This window comes from Balaenoptera acutorostrata, chromosome 12 (assembly GCF_949987535.1).
Source record: "Balaenoptera acutorostrata chromosome 12, mBalAcu1.1, whole genome shotgun sequence".
NCBI lineage: Eukaryota > Metazoa > Chordata > Mammalia > Artiodactyla > Balaenopteridae > Balaenoptera > Balaenoptera acutorostrata.
Window position 1 is genome coordinate 87,746,183 of NC_080075.1, and position 19,156 is coordinate 87,765,338.

At 40.2% G+C, this 19,156-nt stretch overlaps 1 protein-coding gene across 3 annotated transcripts in view; it reads left to right on the plus strand.

Moving 5' to 3' along the window:
- ADAM17 (ADAM metallopeptidase domain 17) overlaps positions 1 to 19,156 on the plus strand; it is a 59,642-nt gene that overhangs the window by 21,978 nt on the left and 18,508 nt on the right. The window contains exons 5-12 of one of the 3 annotated variants that reach the window (XM_007195662.3): positions 1,424 to 1,592; positions 2,644 to 2,777; positions 4,893 to 4,982; positions 7,260 to 7,373; positions 10,886 to 11,030; positions 11,139 to 11,227; positions 13,504 to 13,656; positions 18,154 to 18,353. In XM_007195662.3, coding sequence (XP_007195724.1) covers positions 1,424 to 1,592; positions 2,644 to 2,777; positions 4,893 to 4,982; positions 7,260 to 7,373; positions 10,886 to 11,030; positions 11,139 to 11,227; positions 13,504 to 13,656; positions 18,154 to 18,353 — 1,094 coding nt within the window. Of the gene's footprint in view, positions 1 to 1,423; positions 1,593 to 2,643; positions 2,778 to 4,892; positions 4,983 to 5,783; positions 5,830 to 7,254; positions 7,374 to 10,885; positions 11,031 to 11,138; positions 11,228 to 13,503; positions 13,657 to 18,153; positions 18,354 to 19,156 lie in introns of those variants that run through there. The other 2 variants (XM_057558206.1, XM_057558207.1) reach the window with 2 other exon arrangements.

Genomic DNA, 19,156 nt, shown 5'->3' on the forward strand with positions numbered 1-19,156 from the left:
AATTTGCTCAGATTCCTCAGTTTTCCAAATATTTCCCTTTGGGACAATTAGGAATTCTGTTTCCATCCATATCTCTCAGTTTCACTAAGTACAAAAATGACCATAATTAACATTTCCCTGTGAGATGTTCACTTAAAAGTAAACTCATCAGGTTTATTGAAGTACTTTTGCATGAGATTAATAATTTCTAAATTGAAAAAGTGGTTTATTACTTAGAAGCCCACTTCCCCCCCACCCCAACCCTCCCAGCTCTAGGAAACCACTAATCTACTCTCTGTCTCTTTTTTTTTTTTAATTTTTATTTATCTATTTATTTATTTATTTTTATTTATTTATGGCTGTGTTGGGTCTTCGTTTCTGTGCTAGGGCTTTCTCCAGTTGCGGCAATCGGGGGCCACTCTTCATCGCAGCGCGCGGGCCTCTCACTATCGCGGCCTCTCTTGTTGCAGAGCACAGGCTCCAGACGCGCAGGCTCAGCAATTGCGGCTCACGGGCCCAGTTGCTCCGCGGCATGTGGGATCCTCCCAGACCAGGGCTCAAACCCGTGTCCCCTGCATTGGCAGGCAGATTCTCAACCACTGCACCACCAGGGAAGCCCCTCTCTGTCTCTTTAGATTTGTCTTTTTTGTTTCTTTAGATTTGCTTGGTCATTTCCATAAAAATGCAGTCACACAACATGTGGTCTTTTGTGTCTGGCTACTTTCATTTCGAATGTTTTCAACGTTCATCCATGTTATAGCATGTGTCAAGTACACCATTTCTTTTTATTGCCAAATAATATTCCATTGTTTGGATATACCACATTTTGCTTATTCATTCATCAGTTGGACATTAGTGTTATTTCTACTTATGAATAATGCTGCTATGAACATTTTTGAACAGGTTTTTATGTGAGCATATATTTTCATTGATCTTGGGTATATAATATTACTAGGAATGGAATTGTTGGGTCATATGGTAACTCTGTTTTTAACCTTTTGAGGAACTGCCAGACTGTTTTCCATAGTGGCTGCCCTTTACATTCTCACCATTTTACATTTATTGCATTTTATATTCCGTATTCCATTCTCAACAGCAGTAGATGAGGGTTTCTTCACATCCTTGCCAATACTTGTTGTTATATGTCTTTTTGATTACAGCCATCCTAGTGGGTATGAAGTGGTCTCCTTGAGGTTTTGATTTTCATTTCTGTGACGGATGTGGAGATACATACACACACATATACATACACAGAATCTTTTCTGTATGAGCTGTCTGGTTCTGATGAGACCCTTGTCCTTACAGAGAAGAACTTTGTTCTGACTAGTCAGTTTACTTAGCCTGGAAATGAATGTTATCTAAAAATAGGGAAAGGATGTTGTAAGACTTGAATATTTAGGAATTTTTATATTTCCATCTCAGTTATATTTGTTTTCTATTTTAGCCACTTTGGAGACTAATTAATGATACTAAAGACAAAAGAGTGTTAGTTTATAAATCTGAAGATATCAAGAATGTTTCACGTTTGCAGTCTCCAAAAGTGTGTGGTTATATAAAGGCGGATAATGAAGAGTTGCTTCCAAAAGGGCTGGTAGGCAGAGAGCCACCTGACGGTAAGACTAAAAAAAATATATTTCAAATAAGAAGCAAGCATAACAGTTGTCTTCAGTAGGGGTGGTTGTTAATTGACAAAAAAAAGAACATGATTATCAAGTAACTATAGTATTTGGCTTGAAAATAGTTTTGTTCAGAAATTTCTCGATTTTTTTGTCTGTAAGAATTGAAAACAGTAGAAAATAATGGTGGCAATAAAGATTGGACTTTAAAAAAGATTGGGGAAAGGGGAAATTGAATAATCTGAGGGAAAATATTTTCATTTGTAGGTATTTAGAAATGACAGAATAGTACTGTACTGTGAAAAAACAATCTTCAGATAAGTTTATAAGAAATTAGTTGGTAGCAAGAGAGGTCTGTCCTGTTTAGAAGGAAGAAAATTATCAGTCTTGGGACAGATGAATTTAGAGTCATTTAAAGACCATCTACCCATCTTGGAGAAATAGTCTGTCCTCATTTTTGAAAACTTTAGAAAAATATTACTAGCATTTTAGTATATAACTAAATTCTTAAACAGTGTGATTATTTGATAAGAAAAAATGACCTGTTGACAAAATAATTTTTCAATTTTTTTTTTTTTTTTTTTTTTGGCTGCCCTGCATGGCTTGTGGGATCTCAGTTCCCTGACCAGGAATTGAACCTGCACCCTCAGCAGTGAAAGTGCGGAGTCCTAACCACTGGACCGCCAGGGAATCCCCACTAATTTTTTAATGTTTGAATATCTGGATATTTTTACTGTTACTTTTGTTAATTTGTAGACTTCTTCTAGAAGCAAATGACACCTTCATAGCCCAGCAATAGATAGGTGATTGTTTTATTCTGTTAAGTACTTTTGCACTTTTCCTTGGTTTTGAATTCTACAATTTGAAAACCTCATATTACTTTTCACTTTTTGTCTTTCTCCAAATTGTTTTCCTGTTCAAGATACTGTTAAGGATACTGAGCTCAAATAATATTTGTTTCAAAAATACGATAGATTTAAAATGTTACTATAAAAAACTCCTTGTTTTGATGAATTTTGATTTAATAGTGCATCCAAATTCATATTAGAGCTTGTTCATCGGGTGAAGAGAAGAGCTGACCCTAATCCCCTGAAGAACACGTGTAAATTATTGGTGGTAGCAGATCATCGCTTTTACAGATACATGGGCAGAGGGGAAGAGAGTACAACTACAAACTACTTGGTAAGTGTTTGATGTTGGATGAGGTAATGGACAAAAAAGCTCACATAAGTAGGAAAATTCCATTTAAGAGAAGACTGCTATAATTTGAACATAGTGAAATGAGATCTGTTTCAGATGCTCTGTGATTTCCTAGAATACTTGAGGGCTGTCACCTGAGGTTCTTACATTATTGTATAGATATTCTAGTTTCAAATTTTTGAAACCCCATTTTACCTTTCAACTAAGATTTTGTGCACATCAGAATTTGTATGCATATTATGTTTAGGGACAGTTCATAATGTAGGCCTTCCTTCTTTATAGAAGTGAACTCTGTGAAAACGTCTCTGCTATAATGGCAGTGATCCTGTTGGTGACACGTATGGATGTATACTCCAGAGTGGGGGGAAAAAGTATTGATATTTGTATGAACTTGTGTGTATTATTTTTGCTTATATGTATATATCAGAGGAGTTGGTCAATTTGGTTTATGTTGTACTGGTATAAAATAGCTAATTGTTGGGCTATATCTGGATGACATAGATAGGACGTCTGTGGTCATAACTAACTATAGGGCAAAGATTTGAAGGCAGGATTACAGAAGTATTGATGCTGGATTTTTAAGCATTTACTATTGTAATTTTAAAAGTCAAGGGAATCATATTTCATTGACATTTTTTTGTCAGTATGACCTCATTCCTCGTGATAACTTGGCACTAACACAAATGATGTTGAGGGAATAAAAGAGAATGCAGCTATTGATTCGTAGTGCAGAGCCCAGTGCAGCCAAGGCGTCTTTCTCCTTGCCTTGCTATTCCCATTCTGTGGTTTTTTGTGCCCTTCCTCACCCTTCTTTCCCTCCCCTTCCATGCCAAGTGAATTTATTGCGAGGGTGGTAGGAGGAGTGTGTGAAGTCACTATAGCTCTTGTTCCTAAGTAGGAGAGTCCTTGAAAAGCTTCTTTCTTAGTATGGGTTTTGTATTAGGGGCTCTTAGTTTGCTTCTTTGTTCATTACACCAAGAATATGAATATAATGAGAGGTCTGGTGTTAAAAATTGCATTTCTTGGTTTACAGTTACTATAAGCAAAGAACAATTTCTTAGATGTGTAATGTGCTTCACAGCTGCCAGAACAAACCTCATTTACCCAGTTTTTGAACAATAAAATCTTCTCTTTGAGGAGCAGATTGGTAACGAGTATTCTGTTCCTATATAGTCAGTAGTTTGAACTGTCCTTGGCTGTTGTACTGTGGCCCCTCCCTCAGTCATCTCTGCCCACCGTCCCCGCCCCAGATCGGAGGACAGGAGAAGGAGGTGTGCTGAGACCGCGCTCCTCTCTCTCTGTTCCTACCTGCCCCAGATCGGAGGACAGGAGAAGGAGGTGTGCTGAGACCGCGCTCCTCTCTCTCTGTTCCTACCTGTCCCAAATCGGAGGACAGGAGAAGGAGGTGTGCTGAGACCGCGCTCCTCTCTCTCTGTTCCTACCTGCCCCAGATCGGAGGACAGGAGAAGGAGGGTGTGCTGAGACCGCGCTCCTCTCTCTCTGTTCCTACCTGCCCCAAATCGGAGGACAGGAGAAGGAGGTGTGCTGAGACCGCGCTCCTCTCTCTCTACCTGGTCTACCTGGTCCTCGGTGCTGCACTTTGCCCAGGGCGGGTCTGGTGTAGGGTTAGCAGTATCTGTCACTGTTCCTTACCTCTTTCTGAAGAAGATGTTTTTCTGAGGTATGTGGCAAGAGATAGAATGAACAGAGTACTTATTTTTAGGAATATTTTAGGTAAATTGATTGACTTTTAACTTTCATTTCCGTAGTTGACTGGAATGGCAGTTTTTAAAAAACTTGTTACTTGATATTTTGGTTCCCTGTGCAGTTGATTACCTGAAATTTGGGATGAACTGTACCACTGCTCTATTCTGATACCAACATTTTAAGTTTGAGGCTAGGAATAATTTCTTTATTAGCACTGTCAACGTAAAGCGTAACATCTTAATGCTAGTTTTTGTAATTGGTGAAACTTTTACAATGGTATTTTATCTGAACTGATTTTTTTTTTTTTATCCCTGCAGAACTTATATTACATTGCAAAGAGTGGTAAAGATATACATAATGTCTTTCTCTCGCTCTCTTTTATACACACAGATAGAGCTAATTGACAGAGTTGATGACATCTATCGGAACACTTCATGGGACAATGCAGGTTTTAAAGGTTATGGAATACAGATAGAGCAGGTATTTATCAATGGATGTGGGTTATAATACTCAGCTAAGTTATGTGTTGTAAATATTTGTCACTTGTTTTCACAACCCAAAAACTTATCTTCTACTTTACTCATAAATAAATATTCTGAAATGCCAGTGATTTTTATCTGATAAACTTAACAGTGTTTTGATATTAATTATTTATAGATTATGAAATATTCTTTTCTTAGGCTTATTTTAGGCAGAAAGCTGCCTTATGCTGCTATGATCTCTTTTTTCTGAATTCATGGCCTTTTTATCCCCTGCCTTGCTTTAGTTTTCTATGATTATGCTTAATGTCTTTAGTTAGAATTCTAGCACATGCTGTTGAATGCTTAGAAAATTTACTTAAAAATACTATGTACATTTGCAAGGCATTTATACATACAGAACCATTAGATCTCTTTTCCCAAAAATCTCCTGAGTTCTTATCTGTCAATAGAGTATGTCCAGCAGTGATGTATTAATGTCATCCTAATTATATCACATAGTAAAAATTGTTCCAAGTTGATCAGACTGATTAACAAGACTTCTGAAATTGGGTATTGCTTTGGACAGACATTTTGACATGTAAATTAAGGAAATTATTGTCTCTATTTTTTCCAGGCTCTTTGTACTAAACTAGACATATTCTTATAGGTTCTGTAGTTTAGAATTTAGAGAATAAAAAGAAAAAAGCTTTTGAAATCATACTTATAAATGCTAAACTTTTATAGTACTTGTAGAAAAGTAAGAGAATTATTTTCCCCTTTTCCATTCTCTTTCACTGTTTTGCATTTTCTTTTTTAAGTTATTATTTGAATAGGTAATATATACACGGTACAAAAGCCAGTGAAAAGTAAGTCTCCTCAACCTCTACCCATTGTCAAACCAGTTCCTTTCCCCAGAGACATCCGTGTCACTAGTTTCATCCATATCTTTCCAGAGATATTTTATGCATGTATAGCATGTGTTTGTATATGTGTGTGTTTGACATATTCGTGGTATGTTGTACTCTTTTGCACCTTGCTTTTTCATTTCATGAATATGTTGGTGATTATTCCATTATGGTACAACAGAGGTGTCTCACTTGTTTAAAATAGCTGCATCATGTTTGAGTTTTAGGAGACCAATAAATAAAGCTCCTTTTTGCTTTAAAATTTGGAAACAATTGAAAAAATGAGGTGTGATAGGAGATTAGAAAACCAGTTTCTGTAAAGATGACAGGTGGGTTGGAGGATGTGGTTTAGATGTGCTGTCACAGGGTCTCCCACCTAGCTGATCCCAGAGTTGATCTTGATCACCTACCGCCAAAGCTGCAGAGCCGCCCCAGTGAGCTTACCCCGTGGTGGCAGAGCAGAGCCCAGTATCCCCTCTGTAGGCAGGCAGATCTGGAAGAGATACCGGCAACAATGAGCTGAGCATGGCTCTGTTCCTTTGCCAGATCTGCCAACCTATATGTTTCATCTCCTTTGGAGACAAACCTTTGTTCCTTTTTTAAAAAATTAGGATTAATATGAATTTGTACTGTATGTGTAGGGAAAAGCCCCTATTTTTTGTACTCTTATTCCTGTGGTGTGCGGTGCTGCACATCTTATTGTTCTGTATCTCTGAATCAATGACTATAGTTGGAATACATTATTTTAGGCTCATGGAACCTAGGTTTTCATTTTTTCCAACTAAATATAGAGGAAATAAAATTTTAGGAGTACATTGATAAATGTATAAGTCATTCTTTGACATATGTGTTTTGCATACCATTTGCTTCTCAGTTTGTTTTTAAATTAAACATTAGATATTAGAGCTGGAGAATTTTATGGAATTTTGACTCTAAAACTTTTTTTTTTAAGCTAATTTTTTTTAAAAAAATTATTTATTTATTTATTTATTTATGGCTGTGTTGGGTCTTCGTTTCTGTGCGAGGGCTTTCTCCAGTTGTGGCAAGCGGGGGCCACTCTTCATCGCGGTGCGCGGGCCTCTCACTATCGCGGCCTCTCGTGGAGCACAGGCTCCAGACACGCAGGCTCAGTAATTGTGGCTCACGGGCCTAGTTGCTCCGCGGCATGTGGGATCTTCCCAGACCAGGGCTCGAACCCGTGTGTCCTGCATTGGCAGGCAGATTCTCAACCCCTGCGCCACCAGGGAAGCCCTAAAACTTTTTTTTTTTTAAAGAATGGTAGATGGTCTTTTTTTGAATAGCTGAAACAATGCAGTATTATTTCAGTCTTGTGACTTTTTTCTGAAGTGTTCTTCTGAAGTGTTCTAAGTATTTTATCTCTTTAAGTATAGATTCGCATTCTCAAGTCTCCACAAGAGGTAAGACCTGGTCAAAGGCACTTCAATATGGCAAAAAGTTACCCAAGTGAAGAAAAGGATGCTTGGGACGTGAAGATGCTGCTAGAGGTAGGTCGTGGAACCCTGAAAGTGATACTATTTAACACCATTTTCTGATTCCTAAAAACGTGGGTCATGTCTGTATTACTGAAGGGGCATCTCAGGAAAGGTGACTGAAAACCAGGGGCAGCCCACCCCAGCTGATCCAACAGTGCCCTCATCCCCTGTAGCAGGGCAGACAGCAAGGTGGGCAGAACTGAAAGCGAAAAATGCTACAGAGCAATGCTTCTTAACCGTAATATCTCTGCGAATCTAGTGAAGTAATAGGCCTTTAGAAAATAGATGGATACCTAACTTACAGATTTTTTACACGCCATTTTGTTAGTTCAGGTCTCTTTGAAGCTTATCAGTAGATCTTTTAGGTCAGTAATTACCAAATGGTATGAAAATGTATTAGATGGTAGAAGTATAACTTGGAGATCTGAAAGTTCTCTATGGAAATTTAAAATTTTTGTGTTTTTATTCTGGTAACGAATCTAAAGATAACATAAACATTCTATGTCATATGGATTCTTGCCTTGACAAGATATGATTTATCCTTTTTGTCACATGATCTCAGTTTCTGTCTGTGTGTCCTATTGCTTTGTTGTAAAATGACCGCCTGTGGAGTGATAGTGTTTATCTTTTACTGTGTTGTTAATGTGTTAGTTTCCTATGGCTGCTGTAACAAATCACTGCAAATTTGGCAGCTTAAAACAACATCTTTATTTATCTGATAGTTTCTAGGGTTGGTCCAGGCACAGTGTGGCTTTATCTGGGTTCTCTGGTTAGAGTCTCAACAAGGCCAAAGCGAAATCAAGTTTTCAAAGCTTGAATGGAGTTAAAAGATATTATCAGGTTGAGATCCCTAGAGTGCTGTATCTGTATAATACTCTGACATACCTTATCTAACGTGGGCCACTAGCCACCGGAGAGGTTGTCTCAGATAGCACCATTACTCTTCTAAAGAGACTCAGCCAAGTGTATTCGTCTATTAGGGCTGCCAATAATAAAGCACCACAGAGTGGGCAGCTTAAACAATAGAAATTTATCTTCTCACAGTTCTGGAGGCTGAAAGTCTGAGATCAAGGTGTTGGCAAGGTTAGCGTCTTCTGAGTTCTGTCTGCTTGGCTTGTAGGTGGCCGTCTTCTCCCTGTGTCCTCACATGGTCTTCCCTTTGTGTGTGTAAGGGCACCAGACATTTTGGATTCGGCCTACCTGCATGACCTCATTTTACCTCCATTACCTCTTTAAAGGAAGGCTCTGTCTCCAGATACAGTCACATTGTGAGCTGCTAGGACTCAGAACTTCGACCTATGAATTTTGGGGGGGGGGGACACAATTCAGCCCATTAACAGCAAGGTTAAATGACTTGTCTACGTTTAGTTATACAACTAGTGATGACAAAGCCAAAAGCAGGTGGCCAGGTCTCCTGACACCTAGGACAGCTGAACGATCCCACCTCTGCTTTTCTGTGGGCCTCCAGACAACTCACACCAGGGGAGGGACCAAAGGGAATGACTTGCCTCTGCACATGCTCCTCTCCAGTTCTCTTCCCTAAGGCTCTTAAGCGTGTCCCAGAGCCTAAGCCTATTATCATGGAACTATCAAAATCCCTCTGTGGCTAGGGAGACAGCTCCCAGGGACACCTCATTCCTTATACGGGGCTTTCCGACCGCTCATTTTAAGCATTAAAAAAAAATCAGTCTTGGGCTTCCCTGGTGGCGCAGTGGTTAAGAATCCGCCTGCCAATGCAGGGGACACGGGTTCGAGCCCTGGTCTGGGAAGATCCCACATGCCACGGAGCAGCTGGGCCCGTGAGCCACAATTACTGAGCCTGCGCGTCTGGAGCCTGTGCTCCGCAACAAGAGAGGCCACGATAGTGAGAGGCCCGCGCACCGCGATGAAGAGTGGCCCCCGCTTGCCACAACTGGAGAAAGCCCTCGCACAGGAACTAAGACCCAACACAGCCATAAATTAAAAAAAAAAAAAAAAAAAAAAAAAAATCAGTCTTTTTAAGTTGGAGTCTCTGACTGTTATGGTAGAGGTTTTTAAAGTAACGTGGACCCCTTCTGGGGAATTCCCTGGCGGTCCAGTGGTTCGGACTTGGCGCTTTCACTGCAGAGACCCAGGTTCAGTCCCTGGTCTGTAACTGGCGTCCTGCAGGCTGTGTGGTGTGGCCAAAAAATTAAAAAATGAAAAAAATAAAGTAATACGTGGACCTCTTTTAAGAAAAAAAAACCCTCCCAAAGCACCAGTGCTGACTTGAATGAATTTTTATCTTAATTTTAGTAACATAAAACTAGGTATATATGTTTTCCTATAAGTTTATAACTCCTATACATTGTAAAACCAAAGCAAACTTTAAAACCCCTACAAAACCAATAGAATCCTTGAAGTCCTTTAGAGGGATTTGTTTTGGTATGAGGTGCTGAGATCCCCTGGAAGAAGTATCAAAGCCCTGAGCCTTGCAGAATTGGAGTGTTCCCAGTGCTGAACTGCATGTGTTTACGTCAACCCTCCTAGTTCTGAAACGCTATAAAAAGCTCCAAGCTCTTTCCTTTTTGCACCCTCCCCATGACAGTCTGCTTCTCATCTGTGTAGATGAGTGAGAACCTTAGGTAAGGAGCACTATACCGCACAGTTTTGTGATTGCTGGTGAAAAACTGCAATCGATCAAAGAAACAAATACTAATTCGAAAAGATACAGGCATCTCAATGTTCATAGCATTTTTTACAGTTACCAAGATATGGAAGCAGCCTAAGTGTCCATCAGTAGATGAATGGATAAAGAAGATGTGATGTGTGTGTGTCTATATATATATATAGACACACACACACACACACACACACACACACACACACACAATGGAATACTACTCAGCCATAAAAAAGAATGAAACTTTGCCATCTGCAACAACATGGATGGACTTGGAAGGTGTTATGCTAAGTCAGAGAAAGACAAATAATATATGATATCACTTATATATGGAATCTAAAAAGTACAACAAGGGACTTCCCTGGCGATCCAGTGTTTAGGACTCGGCGCTCCCACTGCAGGGGGCATGGGTTCCATCCCTGATCGGGGAACTAACATCCCGCATGCCGCCCGGTGCGGCCAAAAAACAAACAAACAAATAAATAAAAAATGCAACAAACTAGTGAATGTGGCAGAAAAGAAACAGACTCACAGATAGAGAGAACAAATTAGTGGTTATCAGTTGGGGGGGGTGGGAGGGGCAAGTAGGGGTAGGGGATAAGAGGTGCAAACTGTTATGTGTAAAATAAGCTACAAGGATATATTGTACAACATGGGGAATATAGTCAATATTTTATAATAACTATAAATGGAGTATAACCTTTAAAAATTGTGAATTACTAGATCTGTAACTTATATTGTCTATCAACTACACTTCAATTAAAAAATGTAAAAAAAATTGCAATCGTAAAGTATGGTAGTATTCTGGAATATTAAGTTGATATATCTTTTAGTCTGATATAACTGTTAATCTAATTAAGAGTACTTTGGTTTTTTTTTAAAGCAATTCAGCTTTGATATAGCTGAAGAAGCATCTAAAGTCTGCCTAGCACATCTTTTCACCTACCAAGATTTTGATATGGGAACTCTTGGATTAGCTTATGTTGGGTCTCCCAGAGCAAACAGTCATGGAGGTGTTTGCCCAAAGGGTAAGTTTTCCATTTGTTGTATGAATATGTGAGGATAGCAAGGTGATTGGATTATATTATAATTCTGTATTGAACAAGCAGTTTGTTTCTGTTTCCTTTTTCCTGTAGCTTATTATAGTCCAATTGGAAAGAAAAATATCTATTTGAATAGTGGTTTGACCAGCACAAAAAATTATGGTAAAACCATCCTTACAAAGGTATGTTCTTTAATTTTTAAAAGTGTAGATTTTGAGTTTATTGTAGTAGTACCTGAGCTATTACATATTTATTTAGGTATCTTTTTTAAAAGCTATACATACTGTTTTTTGTTTCTGCCTAAAAAGATGTATGCTTTTAGTGGGAAATATGAAAATAAAAAGTATAAAGAAGAAAATAATTGTTAGCTGTCAAATTTCTTTTGAGACAAGTCGGGATTATTGTTTTTCCTAAAGACATCCCTTCTGGAGCCCTTCATCTACAGCTCCTGTTAAAGGACTGCTATCCAAAATATATAGGGAATATACTAAAAACTCAACAATAAAGGACCGAACAACCCAATTTAAAAATTGGCCAGAGATCTTAATATACACCTCACCTCACCAAAGAAGATATGCAGATGGCAAATAAGCATGTGAAAAGATGCTCAACATTATATGTTATTAGGGAATTGCAAATCAAAACAACAAGGAGATACCATTACACAACTATTAGAATGGCTAAAATCCAAAATCCTGGTAACACCAAATGCTAGCGAGGATGTGGAGCAGCATGAATTCTCATCCATTGCTGGTGGAGATGCACAGTGGTGCAGCCACTTAGGAAGATGGTTTGGCAGTTTCTCATAAAACTGAACTTACTCTGGTATTACCATAGGATCCAGCAACCGTGTTCCTTAGTGTTTACTCAAAGGAGCCCTCACAAAAACCTGCACACGGATGTTTATAACAGCTTTATTAGTAATTGCCAAGACTTGGAAGCAGCCAAGATGTCTTTCAGTAGGTGAATGGATAAACAAACTGGTATATCCAGACAATGCAGTACTGTTCAGCACTTTAAAAACAAGAAAAAGAAAAAGAGCTATCAAGCCGTAAAAAGACATGGAGGAACCGTAAATGTATATTACTAAGTAAAAGAAGCCAATCTGTTTGATTCCATCTGTATGAGATTCTGCAAAAGGCAAAACCTTGGAGGCAGGAAAAGGATGAGTGGTTGCCAGTGGTTGCTTCCCCAGGGGGGAGGGATGAATAGGTGCAGCACAGAGGATTTTTTCAGGTGTTGAAACTATTCTGTATCCTTTAATGATGGATTTAAGACATTATGTGTTTGTCAAAACCCATAGAAAGTGCAACACAAAGAGTGAACCCTAATATAAATTATGGACTTTGGTTGATTTAAAAATAGTGAAATGGGATGAGAGAAGAAATATATACTAAGCAGTTTCTGGAAACTTTTTAATTTCCAGAATTGTTTCTCATGGTACTCCTTTACCTTTTTGGTATCACAGCATCATTAGTGGTTTGATTTCATGACATGTTTTCCTTGGTCTTCCCGAATTTTTCTATTATAAGACACACAGAACAAAAAATAAATCGCTTCGATGTTTTTAAAGTGTCAGTCTGTTAGAGAATCCACTAATGAATTTTTCCAAAGCACAGTTTGGAATCACTTCTCCATATTGCACCTTTGGGATTTGAGTACTTTTTTGCTAAAAATGCAAAGTTTTCTTTACTACCATTTTAATATAAACACTTGGTAATCTTCAACACATTGGTTTCAGAATTGGGACTCTGTCTTAAAATTCCCATGTCTTGCAAAATGCATACAATTTTTTTCAGATTCTATGGCGTGATTTTTTTTTTCCCCCCTTAGGAAAAAAATCAGTAAATAAATTTGTTATTTTTTGCAGTTAAATACGGGAACATTTTTAGGTTTACTGGCTAAATTCATTGTTATGTTCAGATAGAAATCCTCTGGTGATCTCATCGGTTCAGTGCAGCCCTTTAACTGGATTCTGATAGATAAAATCCTCTCGGTCATTAAGATTGTCATTGGACATGAATTCAGTCACTGGGATAAGGAACATTGTTTTGTTGTTCTTCAGTTGTCTTGTTTTTACACCACCCCCCCCCCTCCCCGGCCACCCACAATAGTTAGATCTTAACAGGAGTATGACTGGGGTGAGGGGCGGGAGGCTTGGATGATTGACTGTTAGCTATTTGGTTTACTGGTGCCGGGCAGTTTTTGGAATGGCCCGTGTTTGGTGCCTCAGTAAGAGTGTTCCAGTATATCTTTTAAGTTATATTTTCTTACATTGATTTAAATTCATCCATATAATACTACTTAAAATATTAAATAAAATCCCATGAATTCTGTTTAATGTCTATAATTGATAGAAGAAATCATAGTCCAACATTTAAGACAGCAGGGCCCAACTGGCCAAAGCAGGTGATGTTTAGGTATTAGGAAATAATGTTTTCTCTGCATGATCCTTCAGGAAGCTGACCTCGTTACAACTCATGAATTGGGGCACAATTTTGGAGCAGAACACGATCCAGATGGTCTAGCAGAATGTGCCCCAAATGAGGACCAGGGAGGAAAGTATGTTATGTATCCCATAGCTGTGAGTGGCGATCATGAGAACAATAAGGTATGTATCTTTTGGAGCTTTTTTTATGTGCTTAGGAAAGAAAGAGGCTATGTTTAATTGTAATGAGAGCTCACGAAAGCTTTCCATTCTAGGGATGGAACTACAGATTACAAAGTACCTTGAAACTTGTTTGTGTGTGTTAAGAGTGAAACATGGTCCATCTAAATCTGCTCATCTGGAATGTTTGTTGTCAAAGAAGATCATGTGTTGGTTTGGGCTGTGTGGAAAATTAATTACTTAATATAATGGCTTGCACTGGAGGAGTCCTAGTTTGCAGGATCTGGTGGGCTCAGGCTTTCAATTAAAAATTTCCTTTCATTTCATTTACAAGTTTGTCATTCATGTTAACCCTACACTGCTTCACAATATGCACGTTTTAATAAACCTTTGCAACAAAATACGTAATTTGCCAGATGTAAGCATCCTGTGGGTAGGGCCCTTGCCTTTCTGGTTACCGGCTCTGTCTCCAGGGCCTGTTCAGGGTAGCTGGTACATAATAAATACTTGTCAGGTAAATAGAGGAACGATTTTTGAGGGTGTCTGGTGGAGTACACAATACTCATTGACTTGGGACATGGTAAACAGCTTCAGAGACTTTCCTAAGAGTGGCTATGACTAACTCGTAGAGCCTGAACTGAAAGTGTTCATAGATGTCTGTCCGGTCCTTCTTCCTTTTACTTGAAGTTGAGCAGCATGAGGCATCATGAGGAAAATATTGTGGTTTTGTGCTGAATTAAAGTGGGCTGGGGGATGGGCTAACCATCTGCATCTAATCAGGAAGGAAGGTCAAGTTATTTGTCCTGACTCCCCTTTTAAAGCCTGACCCAGGAGCTAGAGGAAAGGATTACTTTTGTGTTTCCCTGGCCCTGACCCTGCCTTTTAAAATTCTGGTCTCATGTTTTTTTTGTCATGTTTTTTGTTTGTCGCGTCTTGTTTTCTTTGGCTGTTAGGTGTAAAGTCCGTTCCTCTCTTTCTTTGCTTGTTATGCTTTATTTTTCCTCCACTGAACAACTTGTGCCTGAGGAACTACCTGTTTTGCCTGTTCTTCCACTGTATCACATACCCTATTGAATTTTTCTCCTTTTTTCAGAGGTTGTCTCTCTTTTTCTAATGATGTACACTATAGTTCAGCACTGTTCGCTGGAAGGTTCTGCGATGGGCGAAACACCATCTGCTGTACCCAGTGCAGTAGTCGCTAGCCCCGTGTGGCCAGTAAGCACTTGGAATGTGGCTGGAGAGACCAAGGAACTGAATTTTAAATTCTGTTTTATTTAAATTCAGTAGTGGTTGCCTGGGGCTGGAGGTGGGAATGGGCATTACCTGTAAAAGGATCTGAGGGACCTTACTGAGGTGATAAAATGTTCTAAAACTGATTTATGGTGATGGTTTCATCGCTTGGTAAAATTACTAGAAATCACTGAATTGTACAATTGAAACTGGTAAATTTTGTGAGATGTAAAATATGCCTTAATAAAGCAGCAAAAAACCCAAACAACAACAACAAAAAACAGTGTGGGAACAGAGGGAAAGCGGTGAGGATATAGGTGAGTCACGAAGCCATGAGTTGATAATCGCTGAAGCTGGTGAGGGGCCATGTGAGCATCTTGAATCCATTCTGTCCACTTTATAGATGCTTGAACGTTTCTGTAATAAAAAGTGTGAAATATGTGGTAAGGAAAAAGAAATTTAAATAATCACATATGGCTAGTGGCTGCCGTATTAGACAGTGCAGCTCTAGTTGTTAGTCACTGCTTCTTGGTCATGAGGATGGCATCAGTACTTTGGGGTAAAATGTTTTACTTTGCAGACTGTTCAAGTGAGCACGCGTGGTGCTAACTCTTCCTGTTACAAGTTCTTCCTAAGTGAGGCTTCCGCAGCGGGCTCTTGGAACATCCCTGTAAGAACTCGCTAATGAGAATGGAGGCTGGGCGGAGCCACTTATTTCTGGAGCTGCTAGTCTATCAGCGACGAACACTTTATCCATTTATTTATTTTGTCCCAAGTGTATTTTCTTTAATAGTTTGGTTTACCCAAGTAGCAGTCTCCTTGTAAAGAGATACTGGGCATCTTCTGGTCCACATTTTAATTCCTTCATTAAAATTAATTCCTTAAAATGTTTTTAACTAGGTAAAAAAGGCTCCAGGACAAAAATAAGGTGGTTCCTCGACCTAGAAAGACAGGACCTGGCACCTTACACCAGACAAGCCAGATGGCATTAGGGATCGTAACCTCTTAGAGTTTATTGGTGGGAGGAGAAGGGGGTGTGGTAAGGATACAGAGAGAGGGCTCAGAGGTCTTCGGGGAGTGTGGAGGCAACAAAAGCGAGAGTGAAGTGGTCAGTTTTCCCTCAGCTCTGTCTGGGGGGGTCCAGCTGCTTGGGGGTGTGACTCTGATAAATTAGCAAAGAGATCTTCTTATTGGTTCAGTGTGAATTTGAATTCATAAGGACCTGGCCTCCCATAATGAACTGGTAGAATTGAGCTCATGAGTCTGCAGTGCTGGTGAATAAACGCAGCAAAATACTAACTGCCTCAGGCCTAGACTGAAATAACCAGGCCCCTTAAATGTCTTTACTATAAAAATACATTGGAAGATCCTTTAAAAAAAATCCAGTTAGTGTTTCTGTTTAGGGAGATGGGGTCTTCAGTGTCTTTTGGAGAGTGATCCTTTTGTATCTGATTCAGTGGTCACAGTCACCTTTGGAGGGTTGAAAAGGAAAATCAATTCAGTTTTTTCCTCCTGTGTAGGGAATACCCAGTTCTTCCCTATTGTGTGTTTCTTCCTGTGTGTCTACTTTACTATTCATAGAGCCCACTTCACTTCTGACCCTTCTGGTCCCCAGACGTGGAGGTTTTTCTTTACACCAAGCTGTTTCCTGCAACGCCAGCTGGGGTTAACTCAGTTCTGACACTCTCTTCCTGGAGATAGCATCAGATCCCAAAGGTTAAGGGCTCAGTCCCATAAGAGTGCCCTGATTCTGCACTCCCCCCCTCACACCCCCAGATGCCACTCACAAGCCCAGGTCATCGCCTGTGCTTCTAACCAACTGGCTATAGATTGGGGGTTCCAATGACCCCCTCCTTGGGTTCAGTTAATTTCCTAGAGCGGCTCGTAGAACTCAGGGAAACGCGTTTGCTGGTTTATGATAAAAGGCTGTGATCGAGGACACAGATGAGCCTCCAGATGGAAGAGGTGCATAAGGCGAGGTGTGCGGGAAGGGGCGTGGAGCGTCCCTGCCTCTGAGTGCACCCGTCTCCCAGCACCCCCATGTGTCCACCAACCCCTAAGCTCTCCGAACCCTAGACTTTTGGGATTTTATGGAGGCTTCATCACATAGGCACGATCGGCCCTGAGCTCCGTTTTAAGCCCTTGTCCCTCCGAAAGAGAATGGAAGGCGGGGCTGAAAATTCCAAGCTTCTCATGGTGGCTTGGTCATTTTGGTGACCAGCCCCCATCCAGGAGCCACCAAGGAGCCCATTCCAGGTCGGCTCATTACAACAAAAGACACTCCCATTTTGACCCAGGAAATTACAGGGGCTTCAGGAGCTCTGCGCCAGGAACTGGGGCCAGGGACCAGTGTATATTTTATACTATTTCATGAGGGTCCTGTGCTCTCCGCTCCTCAGGGGTCTCATGGCCTTTGTCTGGGCTGAAAGTGAAGCCATTTTAGCCATTTGCAAACTGTGGCGGCCCTACCTCTAGAAGTACCCACGCTGAGTTTTACCCAAGTCTTGTTCTGCTTTTCTTGATAATTTCAGATGGTTTGGGAAATGGACTCCATTTTAGAGCTCCAGGTAAAAATGCCCAAATGTAGAAGGTCATTTTCATGTTTCTGTACACCAAGTGGGCAAGCTAGGGTTCAGGCTTCCTTTGAGATGCTGGTCAACTGTAGAAACTCAAAGAAACTTAAGATCTTGGGGACTCATGAAAACGTTTAGGTAATAATTTGGAATTTAATCTTTTAATAGACTATGACTATATGCAATAATATGCCTCTTACTAAGCTCAACTATTTAAACACTTTAAACATGGATCATTGATGTAAATATTCAGGGAAAGATGAAGAGGTAAACCAGAGCAGACCCTGTTTTGCAGGCCTGGATCGTTACATCTAGGAAGACGGCCGCCTGTGCCCCGTTCTCAGTGTCCCTGCAGCGGGGCCTGTGCCTGAGCCTGGGGTGGCTTAGAATCTGGTGACCCTCTGCTCGTGCCGGACTGGCTGGGGTGTTTGGTCTCAGCATTCGTGTAGCTTACTTTCCTGTGAAGAATTTTTGGCTCTTAACCACATTCACGTCACCTTTTTAGCATCTTGCAGAGGGCCATGACTCAATTCCATACAAATGACATTTAGAGGCGACAGTGAACCTGACATACCTTCAAGGTAGTTCTGATTGTGGCTTTTGTGTTAAAGTTTGTCCCTGGAAAAGAAGCACAAACACCACCTGGGAATGAATTTTTATGTTATTTTGGGTCCTATGTGGCCTCTTTTCTCTTAAGATGTTTTCAAACTGCAGTAAACAGTCCATCTATAAGACCATTGAAAGTAAGGCCCAGGAGTGTTTTCAAGAACGCAGCAACAAAGTGTGCGGGAACTCCAGGGTGGACGAGGGGGAGGAGTGTGACCCCGGCATCATGTACCTGAACAACGACACCTGCTGCAACAGTGACTGCACGCTGAGGCCGGGCGTCCAGTGCAGGTGAGGAGCGTGGCGCGGGGTGGAGTTGGGCGCCTGACAAGGGTCTTCACAACAGCGGGCTGAAAGCGCAGGGCTCTAGAATCATCAGAGGGTCTGGCAAGTGTGTGTTTACCCCTTCTGCCCTTTACAGCGAGAAAAATGTTTTCTGGAAAGCAACGTGACATTGTATCACAAATCCCCCATCTTGCATCCTCTCTGCTGTAGCAATGCCATAGTACAAAGAATCTTTTCTAAGGAAACAGAGATGTACAAAGATGATTTAGCAGGGATGTTCATGGCTACATTCTTTTATAATAACAAAATATGGGAAACAATCAAAATGACAGTCCTGGGACATTAATTATTGTGTATCTATACTGTAAATAGTGTTGAAGAATACTGTTTAATCCCAGAAACTGTGGAGGAAGCAGGTTACAAGTTAGAAGGTACTTATGTTTCCATTTTTAACGTCTGGTGCCTGGCTTAGAAGTAGAGGGGAAAACTTTAATTTATGGTAACAGATTTAACGGTATACAGTGCATATTAACATTGTAAATACTGATAGGGCTGATTAGTTTCTTGACCACTGTTGCCTTGTGGGCTTGTGTATTTTGTTTTGTTTTGTTTTTTTAATTTTTTGGCTGCGGCATGCAGGATCTTAGTTCCCTGACCAGGGATCGAACCCATGCCCCCTGTGTTGGGAGTGTGGAGTCTTAACCACTGGACCACCAGGGAAGTCCTTTTTTTTGTTTTTTATTTACTGTATTAAGTTAATGAAAACCAAGGGCACCAAGATGTTTTAAAGATGGGTCACTTTGGGCCAC